Source organism: Glycine max, chromosome 9, assembly GCF_000004515.6.
Source record: "Glycine max cultivar Williams 82 chromosome 9, Glycine_max_v4.0, whole genome shotgun sequence".
NCBI classification, from domain to species: domain Eukaryota; kingdom Viridiplantae; phylum Streptophyta; class Magnoliopsida; order Fabales; family Fabaceae; genus Glycine; species Glycine max.
Window position 1 is genome coordinate 37,883,349 of NC_038245.2, and position 16,843 is coordinate 37,900,191.

Consider the following 16,843-nt stretch of genomic DNA (forward strand, 5'->3'; position numbering starts at 1 on the left):
TCTGCCTTGTGTGTTGAATGGTGGTCTTTTCGTCTCTAAACTTTGATTTGCACTTACAAATTGATGGACTTCAGTTTTTACCTGGTTGCTATGTTCTCTCTCTCTCTCTCTCATCAAGAGATTGAGATGCACTTATGACGTTTAACCTTCTAAGTCAATGACTCCTTGGAAATATATAATCAGAAAGAATCTCCGTAGCAGATTCAACATTGATTTCAAATTAGATATACTGTGTTACTAATATATAGATTTTATTGCATATAGAGCCTATTTTTGTCTTCGAACAGAGTCACCCTACTTTTTAGTGTTTGTTTCTTTTACCTTTGGCTGGCCAAACATATCATCAAACAAACAAGCACCAAGTAGAAATTTTTTTCAAGCAGTGAAAAATACATGAATCACAAACATGGTACTTGGATGATGTGTATCTAGTAATCTTTCACAGTATCAATATTGCCTTAAGATTATTTATTTGTTTTATTTTTTCTTAGGATTGCCAAACATGAGCTTATTGATTTTCATGGCTTACCCAAAATGCAGGATAAAATAAACATCCCAGTGCAAGCTTAGAAACAGATCTTAATATCTTATTCTAAACACTGTGGTGGTTATTGGCTAATAATTTCCAATTGTATTTTGTAAATTAGCTTTCTAACTTAAGCACAGCTAAAACATGAAACCAAACTTTGATCCTGAAGTGGAGGCTAATGCAGAAGATGAATCTGAGGTTTCTTCCAAAGTATCTATTCAAGAAGCCTGTAATGATTCTTGTTGTGACAACCTCATTAACATTTCCAACATCACAAATCCAATAGGGATTCATCCTAATTCAGAAGCTATTTCACTTGACTCAACTCTCAACTCCATGAATAGTGAGCCAGGGGAAAGAGATTCAATAGGATTTTCATTCTCAAGCAATGAACCCGCCTCTCAAACTACAGCACCAACCATTCCACGAGTCTTCCCTTGCAATTTCTGTCAGCACAAGTATATCAGCTCTCAGGATCTTGATGGACTCATTGATGAACACAGGAGGGAGAGAGAATTAGCAAAAAGGACAATGAGAATGCACTCCCTCTTTTTACTTCCTGACTGTTCAATTTGAAAGGTAAAAAAAACATTCCAAAAAGAGTGCAGAAACAACTTGGAAAGTATAGGAAACAACCATCATAAAACCAATATGCTGGTCCAATTTCTCTAAGCCTAAATACAAGTCCAAAATAACATAAATATTTTTTTGTCAGAAACTTTTGATTCTATACCAACTCACATTCAATTGCAAACTAAAAAGCATGAGATCTAACACGTAATCTGCTAACAATGTCTAGCACCAATAATAGGATTCACATTTAGAGAAAATTTTCATACCTAATTACTTGAGAATTACTACTTTTTGCCTATAAGAAAATATTGTAAATAGACTATGAAGGTATTAGGTATATTTTTTTCACCCTTACAATCTTGGCAAACACTACTTTAAGCGTTGAAAGTCTCTACAAGTATACCATTAGAATTCCGCTTGAATAATCAAAGGAAATTCCATTTGAATATTCTTTCCACTTTAGATTGGTGCTCAACAAACTCTTTCATGAGTTGTTGGACTTCAACCCGAAAGAAATTAATAGGGCCTTTGGGGTATCTACTTCTGAAGATATGGTTCTTGATAACAAGGGGGCTATATGTTCTACGAATTCAATCAATCCGAGTAATTTTCATTATCTTTTTCTTTTCTTTTCCTTTCTATATAAATTTAATTCTAATTCTTTGGATCCTCGATCTAACTGGATTGCAACTTGACCTTCTCTTTGTTACTTCACTCTTTTTATATATATAAAAAAATCATAATCGAAAATAATTGGACTAGACTACAGCCACGGGAGAGCAAGGATAAGGATAGAGATGCAAGGTCATACTCTGCCACATGACATGGAATCGAATTTTGAGACTTCAAAAAGGATTGAATAGCAAAGTGGGTTCATCACGCCCAATCGTGCAAGTATCATTGTTGTCTGACTAATATTAGTTTGGTAGCAAAATTCAACTCTGATAGCAAAGTGGGTTCATCACGGAAAAATTAGTTAAACATTATAGAAAGCTTACAAGGCAAGCTCTCCAATAAGTTGGAATCATGAACATGTGTTTGACAGTAATTTGTACATCGAAAAAGGCATTGCTATGAATGCTTATCAAATTTGAGCATATGCGGCTAATCCTGTCTTTGGTGGACACTAACTAATCAGCACTACCTACATGTTTATGGTAAGCATGAGAATATATTAAAAAGGGTCACCAACCAAGTGGAAGAATTTTCTTTATAATACTAGTAGGAGGGGAAGGGATGTGAGGAACTATCCAGGATGAATCTGGAACACGCCCCAAGAAGCCTTCATCATCCATTTCCTCTTCGCTAGACCTCAAAACAGAAGAATCAGAATCCCCAGGTTTACCACTGTCAGCCTTCAAAATTTCATTTGGAGAAGATGAGATCAAGAGTAGATAGTGGAACTAAATTTACCGTCAAGTCAAGACCAAGAACAAGACAGTTAATAAGTACGAATACTACTTTATTCACACAATCTCAAAACAAAATTAAATTATATACTAATTTAGGTAAAATATAGATTTAGATGCAACGCACGCCTAACTTAGCAAGCCAAAGTAGTAGAACATGAATAATGAATACACGGAAAAAGAACAAATAACTCATTAAGAATACAATCACAAGAGGTTTTATAAACAAAACATTGGAAGACACGCATATCTTAAATTATGCAACATATCAACTTCCCACATACTCAATCAACAAGACTGCTCCTCACGGATTTCTATCAAAGATAACCATTACACCATCCTTACATTAATTTTTACAGCTTACAGTATTGAGTTAAAAAAAATTGTAATAAGATCCCACAGAAATCAGACTAGACATCTTCTGAAAACCCATTTTCTTCTGTCAAGAATACTAGTACTGGATTTTGCATTTCTCAAAGATCACACTTCTACTGTTAAATGGGTTTAGAGATAAGAAAAAGTAAAACAATTAAAGGGTAAATCTAATTTATGACTGTTCATATGCAACCTCAAATGAATAACAAATGCAAAAGAATATGATTCAAAGGTAAATAAATCAACATGCTCAGGAGCACTTCAAGTAGACCATTCATCTGTGGTTTTCTAGGAGTAAAGATATGGGGAAAAGCATATACTCTCTAATCAATCAACAATCCTCAGTTCTTCAGACCATTCAAATCCCACTATTTGAATGCACTCAACCAAAGAAAGAAAGAAAAAACTTATTTTCTAAGAACAAATTTTTGACATATTTATGGAACCTATTTGTCCATAGTTTAGTGATACTGTGATCACATATTTAATAGGAAATTTACCCTCAGAAGACTGGACCAGTCCTACTCCTGTCATTGTTTACCCTGCTTTCAATTAAAAATTTAGCCTCTGATAAAGTCCCCTTTACTTTCAATTAAAAATTTAAAACTTACGCAAAATCTGTTCAATGATAATGGATGATATCGGATATCGTATTCCTATCTACAAACAATGAACAAAGGAACCTGCTGCAGACTAATGTAAGTATGGAGTATGAACACACTTGCACTAGCATATATACATGTGTATAATTTTGTGAGATACCGAGTAAAGGGTGTTCAGCTGTAGATATTATGAAGACATGATAAAAAGAGACCATAGCTCCAAATGGGAACCTAGTGTTTATGCATTTGTGCAAATGTTGTGCCTTAAAAGGAGAAATTTACTGTCTTAAGATCTAATAAAAGATTGTTTTCTGTACTGTAGGGTTTAAATTTGAAGCTGCAAAGCATCATGGTGATATCATTTATTACTCTTGGGTGTTAGAATGCTATGAACAAAAGAAGCTTGTCTGCTGACAGCCTAAGTGACTTATATGACTGAATATAAACTTATTTGAATCCTATAGAAGGTTTTGTGATTGTATATTGATTTCAATATTTCCTTTTAAAGGTACTTCCTTTTTCTATCTGGACTGACAAAGAAGTTGCAGGAAGAAGTTGATGAGTTCTCAAATACTTACTACTTGGACCTTCATGTTGGAGACATGAAGCAGGAAATAGCATTTGCTACTAGCTAGTTTCTATCTTGTCAAATTTTGGACTCTATCTATCTTAAGTAAATATTCACATTGAAATGTGAAGGAAACAAAGCACCATGTTAATATGAAGCTTGGGGTATGGTTTTGAGTTATAGCCTAAATTGTTACTTGACAGGCAGTGTTTTACTAAGCATGAACCACAATCAGTTAATCAAACATCCATATTCAGTACTCCTTCTCATTGTCCAGACACAGAAAAACAAACTCACACACACAAAATTGACAGAAGACAGGTATTGCCAAACACAAACACCCTTTCTAGCATAGGGATTTGATCTCTCCACCTTGGTGAAAGCCTTGTGACCCACAAGGTAATGCATGCTTTATTAGTATTTTGCATGCATCATTTTTTTTCTTTTTAAAATCTAGATTACCCTTATCTGCTAATAGTTTAATGTGTTTGTGATTCTTTTAATACAATAATTGGTCTTATTTTTACCTCGGTGTCCATTAGGGACATAATCATGGGTGTTTCTTCATCATCAACACAAAAATTAGTCTTTATTTTTGTGTATATTTTATTGTTTATGTTCATTTTATTATTTTGTTTGGTGGATTAATTTATTGACATATCTGTGTGGGATTTTCCTGGCTTTTACAGAAGGTGGGATTTTGACTAGCAGGGTGTTTGGCTGTTGAGTTTATGGAGGGCCAAGTTCATTGTTGAACAGTGTTTGTGTTGCCTTTATCTGCAACTTTTAATTGAACCAATCCTACCCTTTTTTTCCATATGAAAACACTGGTTTTTTGTGATTCCTCCGATCATTGTTGTTGATGGGTCTCGTGAAATCAATCTACTTTTGAGACCTGTTTACTGCCAGAGGTGACGGAGTTTCAGTTTTGCAAGTGCATGATCTTAATAATAAGGTTTTTATAGAAAAGGAAAGTTGAGAATAACATGGGGGAAGATGGTAATTCTTGGATTAGGAGGACAAATTTTTCACACACAGTGTGCCATCGTTTGGACCTTGCTAGATTAGGGTCTATTCCTATCAGTGTTCAGTCAGAGCAGAAATCAAGGCCTTCCTCAAAGGCTCTATTTATATACGAATGACCAACAACAACAAAATCAAATCCATCAGGTGGACATATGCATGTAAGCATTCATTAAGCGGGTTTAATGACTTACATGTACGACGACCTAAGACGCGCTTTCCACGGGCAAACGGCGCGAGGTTAGTATGAGGGAGACAGTCTTCACGACGCGAGCTCCACTGCTTCACGCCGAGGTTTCAAGGAGAGAGGGGTTTGAGGTCCACTGCTTCACGGAGAGGTTTCAAGGAGAGAGTGCTTGACGACGCGAGGTAGAGTGTTAACTATAGGAAGAAAATTTGAATTACTTGATACAAAACACACAACAATCTAAATAGGAAGAAATAAGGCACATGAGCACAAGCCTCAAGTTTTTCTATTAGATAAAAAGAGTAAAATCACTAGCAACACGAAGAAAGGGTTCAGGGATCAGGATAAACTCACCTTTCAAATTTTGAAGCCGCAAGCAAGTTGCCCTTCGTCCGTGTGTTGCTAATCGAGAAAGGCAAAATAAAAGCCCCTACCTACCAGCGAAACAAAAACCGTGTCTTGACAATGCCATTCAGTACACATTTTCAAGCAAGCAACACTAGGGCATGGGCACTTACCAGTTCATACAATCGGACTGCGGCACGACACACCTTGAACAAGGCTTAGTGATGGGTCACAGACTTCTCTTCGACAGGGCTTAGTGATGATGGGTCACAAATTTCTCTTTCAACACTTGGTGAAGACAGGGGATGCTGGTGAAGACGAAAGGGGATGCTGGGTGAAGAGTGGAAAGGGATGGCTGTAAAATCCCTAATTTGAGGGAAATAAAACGAAGGCGGTTTTGGTCCAAACCCGTCGTTGAACTTCTTTCTATATTTACAAAAAAGCCACCCAGCGAGTTACTAAGACGGTTATTTATAACCGCCTTAGAATTTACGTTGTAAAAAATTATTCTCAGCTTTGATAATTACAAGTTTGCCACCGCGCCACTATCTAAGGCGGTTCTGGATAACCGACTTAGATACTACGTCGTAAAATATAATCATTCTAGTAGTGATAATGTAATTTATTTGAAAAAAATGTGTTAATTAATTAATAAAATGTACAGAGAGAGCAAGTGTTTACATAACGTTAATGCAGAATGTCAATTTCATTCGATAAGAATAGGTCTATCATCAGTACTTCCATTGATATGGTTACCACCATATCATCATAATTAAATTTCTTCTTTTTGATCTTTTCTCCTCCTTTCTTCTTTAAACCACAAGGTGTTACCTTTGTTGAAGTATGGAATTGATCCTTACTCAGATTTGACTTTGACCACACTGTCATCATAGCTAGCTCGTGGTATAATATCATCAATTATAATTTAGTAATATTTTGATGAATATTAATGGATGTCTCGATGATGAATAAGACTTCATACTCGATCTAGAAGCACGTTTATTTTATATAGGGACCCTGAAATTAAAATGAAACTTTTTGTACTAATTACAAACTATATTATATTATTTTTTAAGAATATTTTAAGGATTGTTTGTTTAAACATACAAAGAAGTGATTGTGTGATATACAGTTCTTTTTTATATATAAAAAAGAAAAAGAAGAAGTCATAATGATATTTTTTATTTTTTTTTTAAAATGTACTAAACAGTTTTTATATAATGATTGATAGAAAAAGGGTGTTCAAAAACACATATTACAGAATAAAATGATCTATTTTATATTTAAATTATATTATAAACAGATGACATATTAAAAAATGTACATGTTCATGAACTCTTGAAGTATAAAAATTCTTTAATGGTGTGAAGACTCTACATGTATCTACACCGAGACTAACCTATATTCATCAATAACTTTGACAAGTGAAAAAATAAGAATAGAAAAGTAATTTTTGGGATCAGTTCAACGTGCAGCCTAAGGCTCTATTTATAGCACGCTAAGGATACCAAATTTCTGATCAAATCAAAATCATTATTGATAATATCCTATTTTTAAGTTATATTATTTCTTGTTACCTTTTATTGCTAACCATTTAGCAATTAAAATTGAAATAATAATTGACCAAGTCAAACTTGTATCTAGCTGTCTTTTCAACCCAAATTCCAAATACAAAATCATACACGTTTGTTTCTCTTCTTTCACCAAATCTTTCATATTATTTATATTTTCAGTGCTAGCAAAAATATAATAATATTTCACCTTTTTGAAATCAATTAATCATATTAAATTCTCTAATTTAATTAATCATCAAATATTAAAATAATTTCTTTAACAGAGATTAGAACACTCGTTTGTGTGTGACCTCGTAGGTTCAATACTAAGCCGGTAATATATTAATCAAATTAATATACTAATCAAGGTAGATGCCTAGCAACACTCCTTAACGTCTGAATAGCATGAAGTATCATTTTACTTTCAAGAACCATTAGAATAGTAGTGTAATAATTTCTTCCATCTTTACAGCTCTCGATTAACTCTAGAGTATGGTATTACTGTCAAACTCTTTGAGTTAACTCATAATGACTTAAGAAACTTATTTCTTGTTTCATTTAATTTTCCTGGCCACGATATAATTTTATTCTTAGAGCTCAAACTCATTACCAAGAGTTGATGAATTCCTTCTTGATTAATCATTAATTCTATAGGTATTTAAACATATCCGCTATCCATTCAACAAGTGCTCTAAAGCATTAGGTGTTCGGAATCAAAATACAACAAATAACTTGTTAATTACTATGACAATCTCAGGTCAAAGAAAGCTATTATAGCTCTTCTTGAGAATTTTCTATTGACAGTTTATGCTAAATTTTAATCATTAGAAAATTTCAATTGAGTCGGTTCAATGATCACACCAACATGTGACTCATCTATATATGTAAATTAATAAATGAGATCTATTAATATTTATTCAATAAATACTATCACATATATATTAATCTATCAAGATTATTGATATCCTATTTACAATAATCCTATGATCAAGAATAATTTAGATTAAAATTAGAACAAACTTGTTTCTCATTATCATAATCTCTATTATAATGACAAGTCTTTAATTTTAATCAAGGACATTAGTAAATGGACCATTTGGTCAAATAATGAAATATGACAATGAAAATAAAATAATACTTTATTATTAAAATTAGAATTGATTACATGATGACTTGGATTGTGGGCATACAAATTTATTCCCAACAATCTCCCACTTGCCTAGAGCATATCATTCATGAACTTCATTCCTAATTCCCATTTGTGCTTGTCAAACTCCTTTTTGCCAAGCGTCTGGGTGAAGGGATCTGTTGCATTCCCCTTTCCATCTACCTTTTCAATCTTAATGTCACCACGTTCTATTATCTCTCTAATCAAGTGATACCTTCACAAAATATGTTTGGACTTCTGGTGTGATCTTGGTTTCTTTGCTTGAGCAATAGCCCCATTATTGTCGCACAATAATGGAACCGACTTTTCTATTGAAGGAACAACACCAAGTTTAAATATGAACTTTTTCATCCAAACAGCTTCTTTAGCGACTTCACTTGTTGTTATATATTCTGCTTCAGTAGTTGAATCTACTACCGTAGCTTGCTTGGAACTTTTCCAACTTACTGCACCACCATTTAAAGTGAAAACATGTCCTAAAATAGATTTGCTATTATCTTTGCCTGATGCAAAGCTTGCATCAGTGTGACCCTTCAGTTTCAATTCAGAGTCTCCATAAATGAGGAATTTGTCTTTAGTTCTTCTTAAGTACTTAAGTATGGTCTTAACCACTTTCCAATGTTCCTCACCAGGGTTTGCTTGATATCGACTAGTTACACCTAGTGCATAAGCGACATCAAGACATGTATAAGTCATGGTGTACATGATAGCTCCCACTACACTAGCATATGGTACTCTACTCATGTGTTCTCTATCTTCAGGAGTTGTTGGACAATTCTCCCTACCAAGAGTAATTCCAACACCTACAAGCAAATAGCCTCGTTTGGAATTATCCATGTTATATCTCTTTAAGATAGTATCAATGTACATAGATTGGGAGAGTCCAAGCAACCTTTTAGATCTATCTCTATAAATCTTTATACCTAGAATATATATTGCTTCTCCCAAATCCTTCATGGATAATTGTTCTGATAACCAAATCTTTGAGCCTTGCAATGTGGGTATGTCATTTCCAATTAGTAATATGTCATCTACATATAACACTAAGAAAATAATTGCACTCCCACTGACCTTTTTGTAAACACATGGCTCTTCCTCACATTTAACAAACTTGAGCTTTTCGATTGTCTTATTAAAATGAATGTTCCAACTTCTAGAAGTTTGTTTCAATCCATATATAGATCGTTGCAACTTGCAAATTTCATTACAACCAGCCAATGATGTGAATCCTTCAGGTTGTGTCATGTACACTTCCTATTTCAATTCACCATTAAAGAAAGTTGTTTTCACATCCATTTGCAATATCTCATAATCATAGTATGCTGTTATGGCAAGTAGAATCCGAATTGATTTGAGCATTGCCACAGGAGAAAATGTTTCACCATAATCTATTCCTTCTTGTTGACGATATCCTTTAGCAACAAGGCGAGCTTTATAGGTCTCAACCTTTCCATCTACTCCAATCTTTTTCTTGTAAACCCATTTACAACCAATTGGTTTTATATCCTTTGAAGATTCAACTAAAGTCCATACTTTGTTGATCTTCATTGATTCTATTTCAGATTCCATGGCTTTTTTCCATTTGTTGCAATCCGAGCTTCTCATGGCCTCTTCATAGCTCTTAAGGTCATCATCATTATGATAAACCTCATTTGACATGTCATCTTGCACCATTAAGTTTAATTTAACAGGTGCACGATGCATTCGAGTAGATCTTCTAAGAGGTTCTTGGATTGGGTTCAAAGGTTTCTGCAATTGTTCTAAGATTGGTTCATTAAATTCTTCTTGAACAACGACTTGTTCTTGAACAGTAGCTGGCTCTTGAGCCATAATCATTTGAGTTGAAGAGCTTTGTCCTAATTTCAAAACATAAAAGAAAGGCCTCTCAGTTTCCATCTCATGTTCTTGAGTTATGTTATCATTGGTGACTTGAGTCTCATCAAGTTCAATTTCTTTACCATGGTTTCCTTCTACAAGAAACTCTCTTTCTAAAAAGGTTGCTCCTCTTGCCACAAACACTTTATGGTTAGAAGGTTGGTAGAAATAATATCCCATTGTTTCTTTAGGATAACCAATGAATCTACACTTATCAGACCTTGCCTCAAGTTTATCTGTTTGCAATCTTTTAACATAAGCAGGGCAACCCCAGACCTTGATGTGTTTAAGACTTGGTTTCTTTCCATTCCATATCTCATATGGAGTTGTAGAGACTGCTTTTGTAGGAACTTTATTTAGCAAGTAGGTTGCTACTTCTAAAGCATATCCCCATAAGTTTAATGGAAGATCGGTGAACCCCATCATGGATCTAACCATATCTAGCAAGGTTCGATTTCTTCTTTCAGATACACCATTGTGTTGTGGTGTTCCCGGAGGTGTCCCTTGAGAGAGAATCTCATTCTCCTTTAGACAGTCAATATAGTTATCACTAAGATATTCTCCTCTTCTATCAGATCTAAACATTTTGATACTCTTACCAATTTGCTTTTCAACTTCACTACGAAATCTTTTAAACATTTTAAATGATTCAGATTTATGTTTCATAAGATACAAAAATCCATATCTAGACATATTGTCAGTGAAGGTGATAAAATAAGAATATCCTTCTTTTGCTTGAATCTTCATGGGCCCACAAATATCTGTATGAATTAGTCCCAATAACAAAGAAGCTTTTTCTCTGCTTCCAATAAATGGAGATTTAGTCATTTTTCCTTTGAGAAAAGATTCACAAGTTTCATATGATTCATAATCATAATTATCAAGGTAACCTTCCTTGTGCAACTTGTTAATTCTTTTCTCGCCAATGTGACCTAGCTTACAATGCCAAAGATATGTTTTATTTACTTGATTATCTCTTTTTCTTTTGAAACTAGAAGAAACATGCATAATCGAGTTATGATTCACATCGAGTAAGACATAAATGCCGCGTTGGAGATAATCATTCACATATAAATCATCATCATGATAAATTAAGCAAATGTTAGTATTAAAGATAAAGCGAAAACCTTGCTTGTCCAACATGGAAATTGAAATAATGTTTGAAACAAATTTCGAAACATAATAATAATCTTCCAATACTACTACTTTGCTAGTAGGCATTATTAAAGAAACTGATCTTAAAGTTAAGGCAACAACATTTGCTTCATTCCCTACTTGTAGATTTATTTCTCCTTTCTTCAACCATCTAGTTATCTGTAGTCCCTGCAACGTATTGCAAATATTAAAACTACTGCCTGTATCTAATACCCACATTGAAGAATCAGTGACAGTTAAAGAAATCATGAAAACATTTTTCATTAATGTCTTACCTTGTTTCTTGTTTTTCAAAGAATCAAGATACTTGCAATTTCTCTTCCAGTGACCTTTCTCCTTACAGAAGAAACATTCAGCATCAGTTTGGTCAATCTTGTTCATTTTGTTCTTGGGTTGGGCCATACCACCCTTAGGTCCAAGATGCTTCAGTTTTGGTACTTTTCCTTTTTCCCTGGAGCTCTTGCCAACTACCATGACAGTTCCTTTCTTCTTCTCAGAAGAAATTTGATTCTCATAATCAATTAGCAGATTAAGCATCTCATGCAAGTCACAAGTCATCTTATTCATGTTGAAATTCATAATAAATTATGAAAATGAATCAGAACGTGATTGCATAATCAAATCTTGAGAAAGCTCTTTCCCAAGAGTGCACCCAACTTCTCAAGTTGTTCTATGAGATCAATCATCTTAAGAACATGGGGTCCAACCTTTTCATTTGCAGCAAGTGAGGATCTAAACAGAGCCTTAGATAACTGGAATCTAGCCGTCCTGCTTTGACCATCGTACATCTTCTTAAGATGTTCGACGATCTCATATGGGTCCATGTCTTGATGTTGCCTCTGGAGTTTTGAACTCATTGATGCCAAGATAATGCACTTAGCAGTAAGGCACTCATCTAGGTACTTTTGAAAAACCTTGGTTGCTTCAGCATCACTCAGATCAGGTGCTTCCATGGGAGACTTATCAATAGTGTCAATAAGCTTCTCATGCATGAGAACAACTCTCCAATTGCGGTACCAATCATCATAATTGGCTCCGACTAATTTTCCAGATTCAAGAATACCACGAAGCGATAGAGAAGACATACCGTTGATTAAGCACACAACAAAATATAGTTATGTCAGAACATAATTTTTCAAACCTTTTAAAAAATATAAAAATATTAATGATATTTCTAATAATATAGTAATGTAAGAAATACTTATTTCTTTTAAGTGGATCACATAAAGCCTCTTAAAAATTGTAAGCGAGCCACTTGGTTATTAAGTCATTTCTCATACACATTCTAAGACAATGTATCATATACATTTTCAAATTAAAATAAGAAATATCATATCACACAAGTTCCTGGTTGTCAAGCCAATCCTATTGATATCAATAAATTAATTTTAATACATCCCTAGGTTGTCTAGGCGCTCAGTGTATAATTAATTTCAAAAACATGCATCTTATGCGAGAAAAAAATATTAATTATAAGTCTCTTGTTCATCAAGTCGTTCCTTATTATTAATCATTAAAAAAAGAATTACATCATATGTCTCAATTTATCTTTTTCTTCTTCTATAAGTTCCCTTGTAATCAGGTCGTTCCTTATGATTAAACAATTTAATATGTAACTTCTGTGTTTTATTCAGTTTATATTCAATTTATTCTTTAACAACTAAATTGGCATTTTCTTTTTATTTTCAAAAATTTCTTATCATAATTACAAGTCAAAGTTTTGAAATATATATGTGAAACACATATAATTTTTTTTATGATAAACGTACAAATGAATATTTTATTTTTGAGCAAGGAATTCTGATATGCGTGATTAACAAAACAATACAAAATAATTCCTACGACTGAAACTAACTTACAAACTTTTATTTTTCGTCTTTTGTTTTTACTTAGTTGATATAGATTCATTGACCTATACTCCAGTAATCTTTTAAAATAAAAATGAGTCTTATGCGTCAAGAGGATTGAAATCAGATGACAAACATATTTATCATTTAGATATATAACAATTATATAATTACGCACATAGCATATAAAAAAAATTTCTCTCAAATAATTGAACGACATACAGTGCTTGAAACGCATACCTCTTTGATATCACATATCCTAATGCAGCGTTTTTCCATTAAATTAATATCCAACAATTTGAAAATAAAAGAATTAATAACAAATTGTTCAAAATTGAAGGAAAGATTTAATCTTTTAAAAGAAGTCCAAATAAAATAAAAAAATCTTTATTCTCCCGTTGATTCCTCATGACTTAGATAATGAATATACAAATTTATTCCCAATAATGATTTTGTATGTCGTTTAAAACATGCACATTATTATAATTTTCCAAACATACCGTTAATATAACTTTGTAGGATATAAAATTCATACATCATCAATCATTTTTCCCTTTTCTATTTCTGAACGACAACGATTCCCTACTTCCTTTAGTTATTGCAGGAGAAAGACACATGCACTATCTCGCGTCCAAAGGTCAAAATTTATGTCTTTAAACTTAACACTAATAATAATAATAAAAAGGTTTGTCTTTAAACTTGTAATAATTTGTTGAGAATGGATAGAAAAGTTAAATCAATCAGTAAAGACAGATTCAAGTATCAAAACATACAAGATACAACTTTCTTACTTTCACGTTGATCTCATTACTTTCATCTTTGTATGAAAGCTTAAAAGAAACGAACTGATATCTTTAATTAAGACCGCGTGCAATCCCTATAAAAACGATTTCGGCCATTAATACTCTTCCACTCCCAAAGTAGCTTTAATGTTTCTTTTTTTATTTATTGTTTCTTCTTTCGGCCATCTCTGAGGTCTCTAACATACTAGCTAGTTTTGATAAATTATGGAATAATTTAATAACACTGTCGCTTGAAAACATAATCCAGAACAACAAAAATTGAATTAAAAATCGCTGCCACAATTCTAATCCGTCCCAAATAAGGTTATTAGTCTCATTATGAAACCCTTTATTGAGATTGTCTTTATTCAGAAGTGTAATTATTTTTAAATAGGTTCGAATTCTTGTCGTCGAAATTATATGAAATCTTTACTTTTTTTCAGACTTTATTTTACAAGTTTTCTTCATATTTGATTAAAATTAATACTCAGGATACCCCATGTCGTATTCTATTTTTGTGGTAATAGAAGAAAAAAGAAACATCCTTCTTAAATAAAACATGTCATGACCATAACATAGTTAAGAGATTCCATATAATCGCATTATGCATGATACATATCTAGGTAAGAACATCTTTTAAGTTAAACAAATGCAACAGAAGCTATAACCTGGGACTAAATAAGGGAGCACACCTAAAGTTTCCATACATAAATCAAGTTGGATCTGAGCCACTCTATCCTTTATTTTTACACCTTGACAGTCTACCTCATGATCGTGACCAACTCAAACACTAACACCTTGCTTTTTGAATTTTAATTATAATTTGATCTGAATCCTTTTATTAGCCCATTGTATTTCAATAGAGTTTTGAACCTAAAATTATCAATATTATTAAGAGCATGTTTGGAGATAAGGTGGAAAATGACTTTTGAGATTAAAAGTATTTTTGCAAAAAAAAAAAGAATTTTTTATGGAAAAGTCATTAGGTTCCAACATGATTGTTACGTCATTAGTTAATATTGTTATTTGACAATAAAAATTAAAACTGTTAATAGAGAAAAAAAAATATAAATAAAAAATGTTAAGAATTTTGTTTAAGAATTAAAAATGAAATTTACCAAAAGTTATATAAGAATCCAAAAACTTATTTAAACCATAGAGAATATATAAATATAATGCTACCTCCATCCCAAATTCTTAGTTGTTTTAGTCTTCTATTTTACTCCCAAAATAATTAGTTTTAGAATTTCAAAATTTAATTAATATTTTTTTCCTGAAATATACCCTGATAATTTGTATCCACTAGTAATAATAATGTAAACATCAAAGATAAATATATTAAATAAGGATATTTCTAAAAACAACAATTTTTTTACTTCCATTATATTTTTTTAAATCTTTGTGGATTAATTTTGAACAACTAAAAGAATAGTAGTATAAGATAAATGATGTGACAAGAAGAAATTAATATTTTATAAATTTAGATTCTAATCATTTTATTTTATATATTTATATATTTGTATCTCTATTTAACAATTATACTATAATCATAATTGTAAAAATCGGTTCAGATTGGCCCGTCTGACCCATTGTGAAAACTTATGGTCTAACTGGTCTGAACCATTAGACTGCATATGTCATTGACACGATGAACCTTTCTGGTTGAACCATTATTGTCAAACCAATATTTTTTAAAATACATATTTTAATAAAAAAAAATATGACAAAAATAATAACACATCCAAGAATCGAATCCAAAATTTACTCTATATATTAATGTGTGCTTCAACATTAAACAAGATATGAAGCAGTATCAATTGCACTAACTTATGAAGTACTATTTTTATCGAAAAGTATATATCTTTTTCGGCTTTAATTGATGAGCCAAGCCAACAATCATTCTCTTTTATAGATCATTAATAAAAGCTTTAGAAATGTACTTTGCTTTCGACTTTCAAGGTACAAAGTTTCATCGACCGGACAACAGGAAATTTAGCCACAACTTTATTATTGTTAAGTTATAAATACGGTTAAATCGATAAATAAGTTTGTATCTTCTTTTTAAAAGTTTAAAAGTTTAATCTCTTGTTTTAGCAATAATAAATTTGCTCGTATCTAGGTGTATTATTTGTCATAAAGTAGTAACTTTATTTTGACTCTGAGTAATAATTTTCAAGACATTTAATTTAGTTAAATATTGAAAACATATCAAACATTCTTGTTTAACTTAATTTTGCCATCAAACTGTTTTTCCTAAATGTTCAAAAAAGTGTTATGTTGCAAAAGATCATAAGTAAATTTCAACAATTAAAAAAATTTAATTAAAATAATAGTGCATTTCTAGAAATCAACTATAATCAAGGTTAGTTCACCTTATAAAAAGAAAACCCAAAAACCCAAAAGGCCAAAACCCAAAATCCTAATAAGTTCCGTTTTCATTACTGGTATTGTAAAAAAAAAAAAAAAACAAAAAAACTAGATGAAAATTATTATATAAGGCGGATAAAACAAAATAAGGTTCAATTCATGAATGATCAAGGTTCTTCTCACCTAACAAACCTCAATAATAATTGAAGAACACAAGCTGTCATGCTAGCAAACAAGGCTTGCCTCACCTCAGTTTCGAGACGTACCAATCCGAAACTGAAAAACACTGCTGCACTGCACACATATCAGAGTTTTCAAATTCCAGGATTTGATTTGATGAAACTTAGCTCACAGGCACCCATCAGCCGCCAATTCTCCACTCCCAACTCCAATGTCTTATATCAGGGATCAGGACCCCTTGTGTTTTCTGGCCTCTACCTTAATAACTCTTCACATTGACATCTAAACAAGAACAAATATTACTA

The 16,843-nt window shown here is 32.4% G+C and overlaps 2 protein-coding genes across 2 annotated transcripts; one reads left to right on the plus strand and one right to left on the minus strand.

Moving 5' to 3' along the window:
- Positions 1 to 605: 605 nt before the first annotated feature.
- On the plus strand, positions 606 to 1,105 carry LOC100799122 (zinc finger protein 4-like). The gene has a single exon (XM_003533193.5). The coding sequence runs from the start codon at positions 674 to 676 to the stop codon at positions 1,103 to 1,105; it is 432 nt and encodes a 143-aa protein (XP_003533241.1). The 5' UTR covers positions 606 to 673.
- A 10,874-nt stretch (positions 1,106 to 11,979) lies between these two features.
- LOC112997891 (uncharacterized) lies at positions 11,980 to 12,447 on the minus strand. The gene has a single exon (XM_026123925.1). It carries the CDS (start codon positions 12,445 to 12,447, stop codon positions 11,980 to 11,982), a length of 468 nt encoding a protein of 155 aa, XP_025979710.1.
- Between the last annotated feature and the right edge of the window lie 4,396 nt (positions 12,448 to 16,843).

What these genes read in the sequence shown, in the direction of transcription:
- LOC100799122 (XM_003533193.5), top strand. Translation starts at nt 674, where the DNA reads ATGAAACCAAACTTTGATCCTGAAGTGGAGGCTAATGCAGAAGATGAA.
- LOC112997891 (XM_026123925.1), bottom strand. Translation starts at nt 12,447, where the DNA reads ATGTCTTCTCTATCGCTTCGTGGTATTCTTGAATCTGGAAAATTAGTC.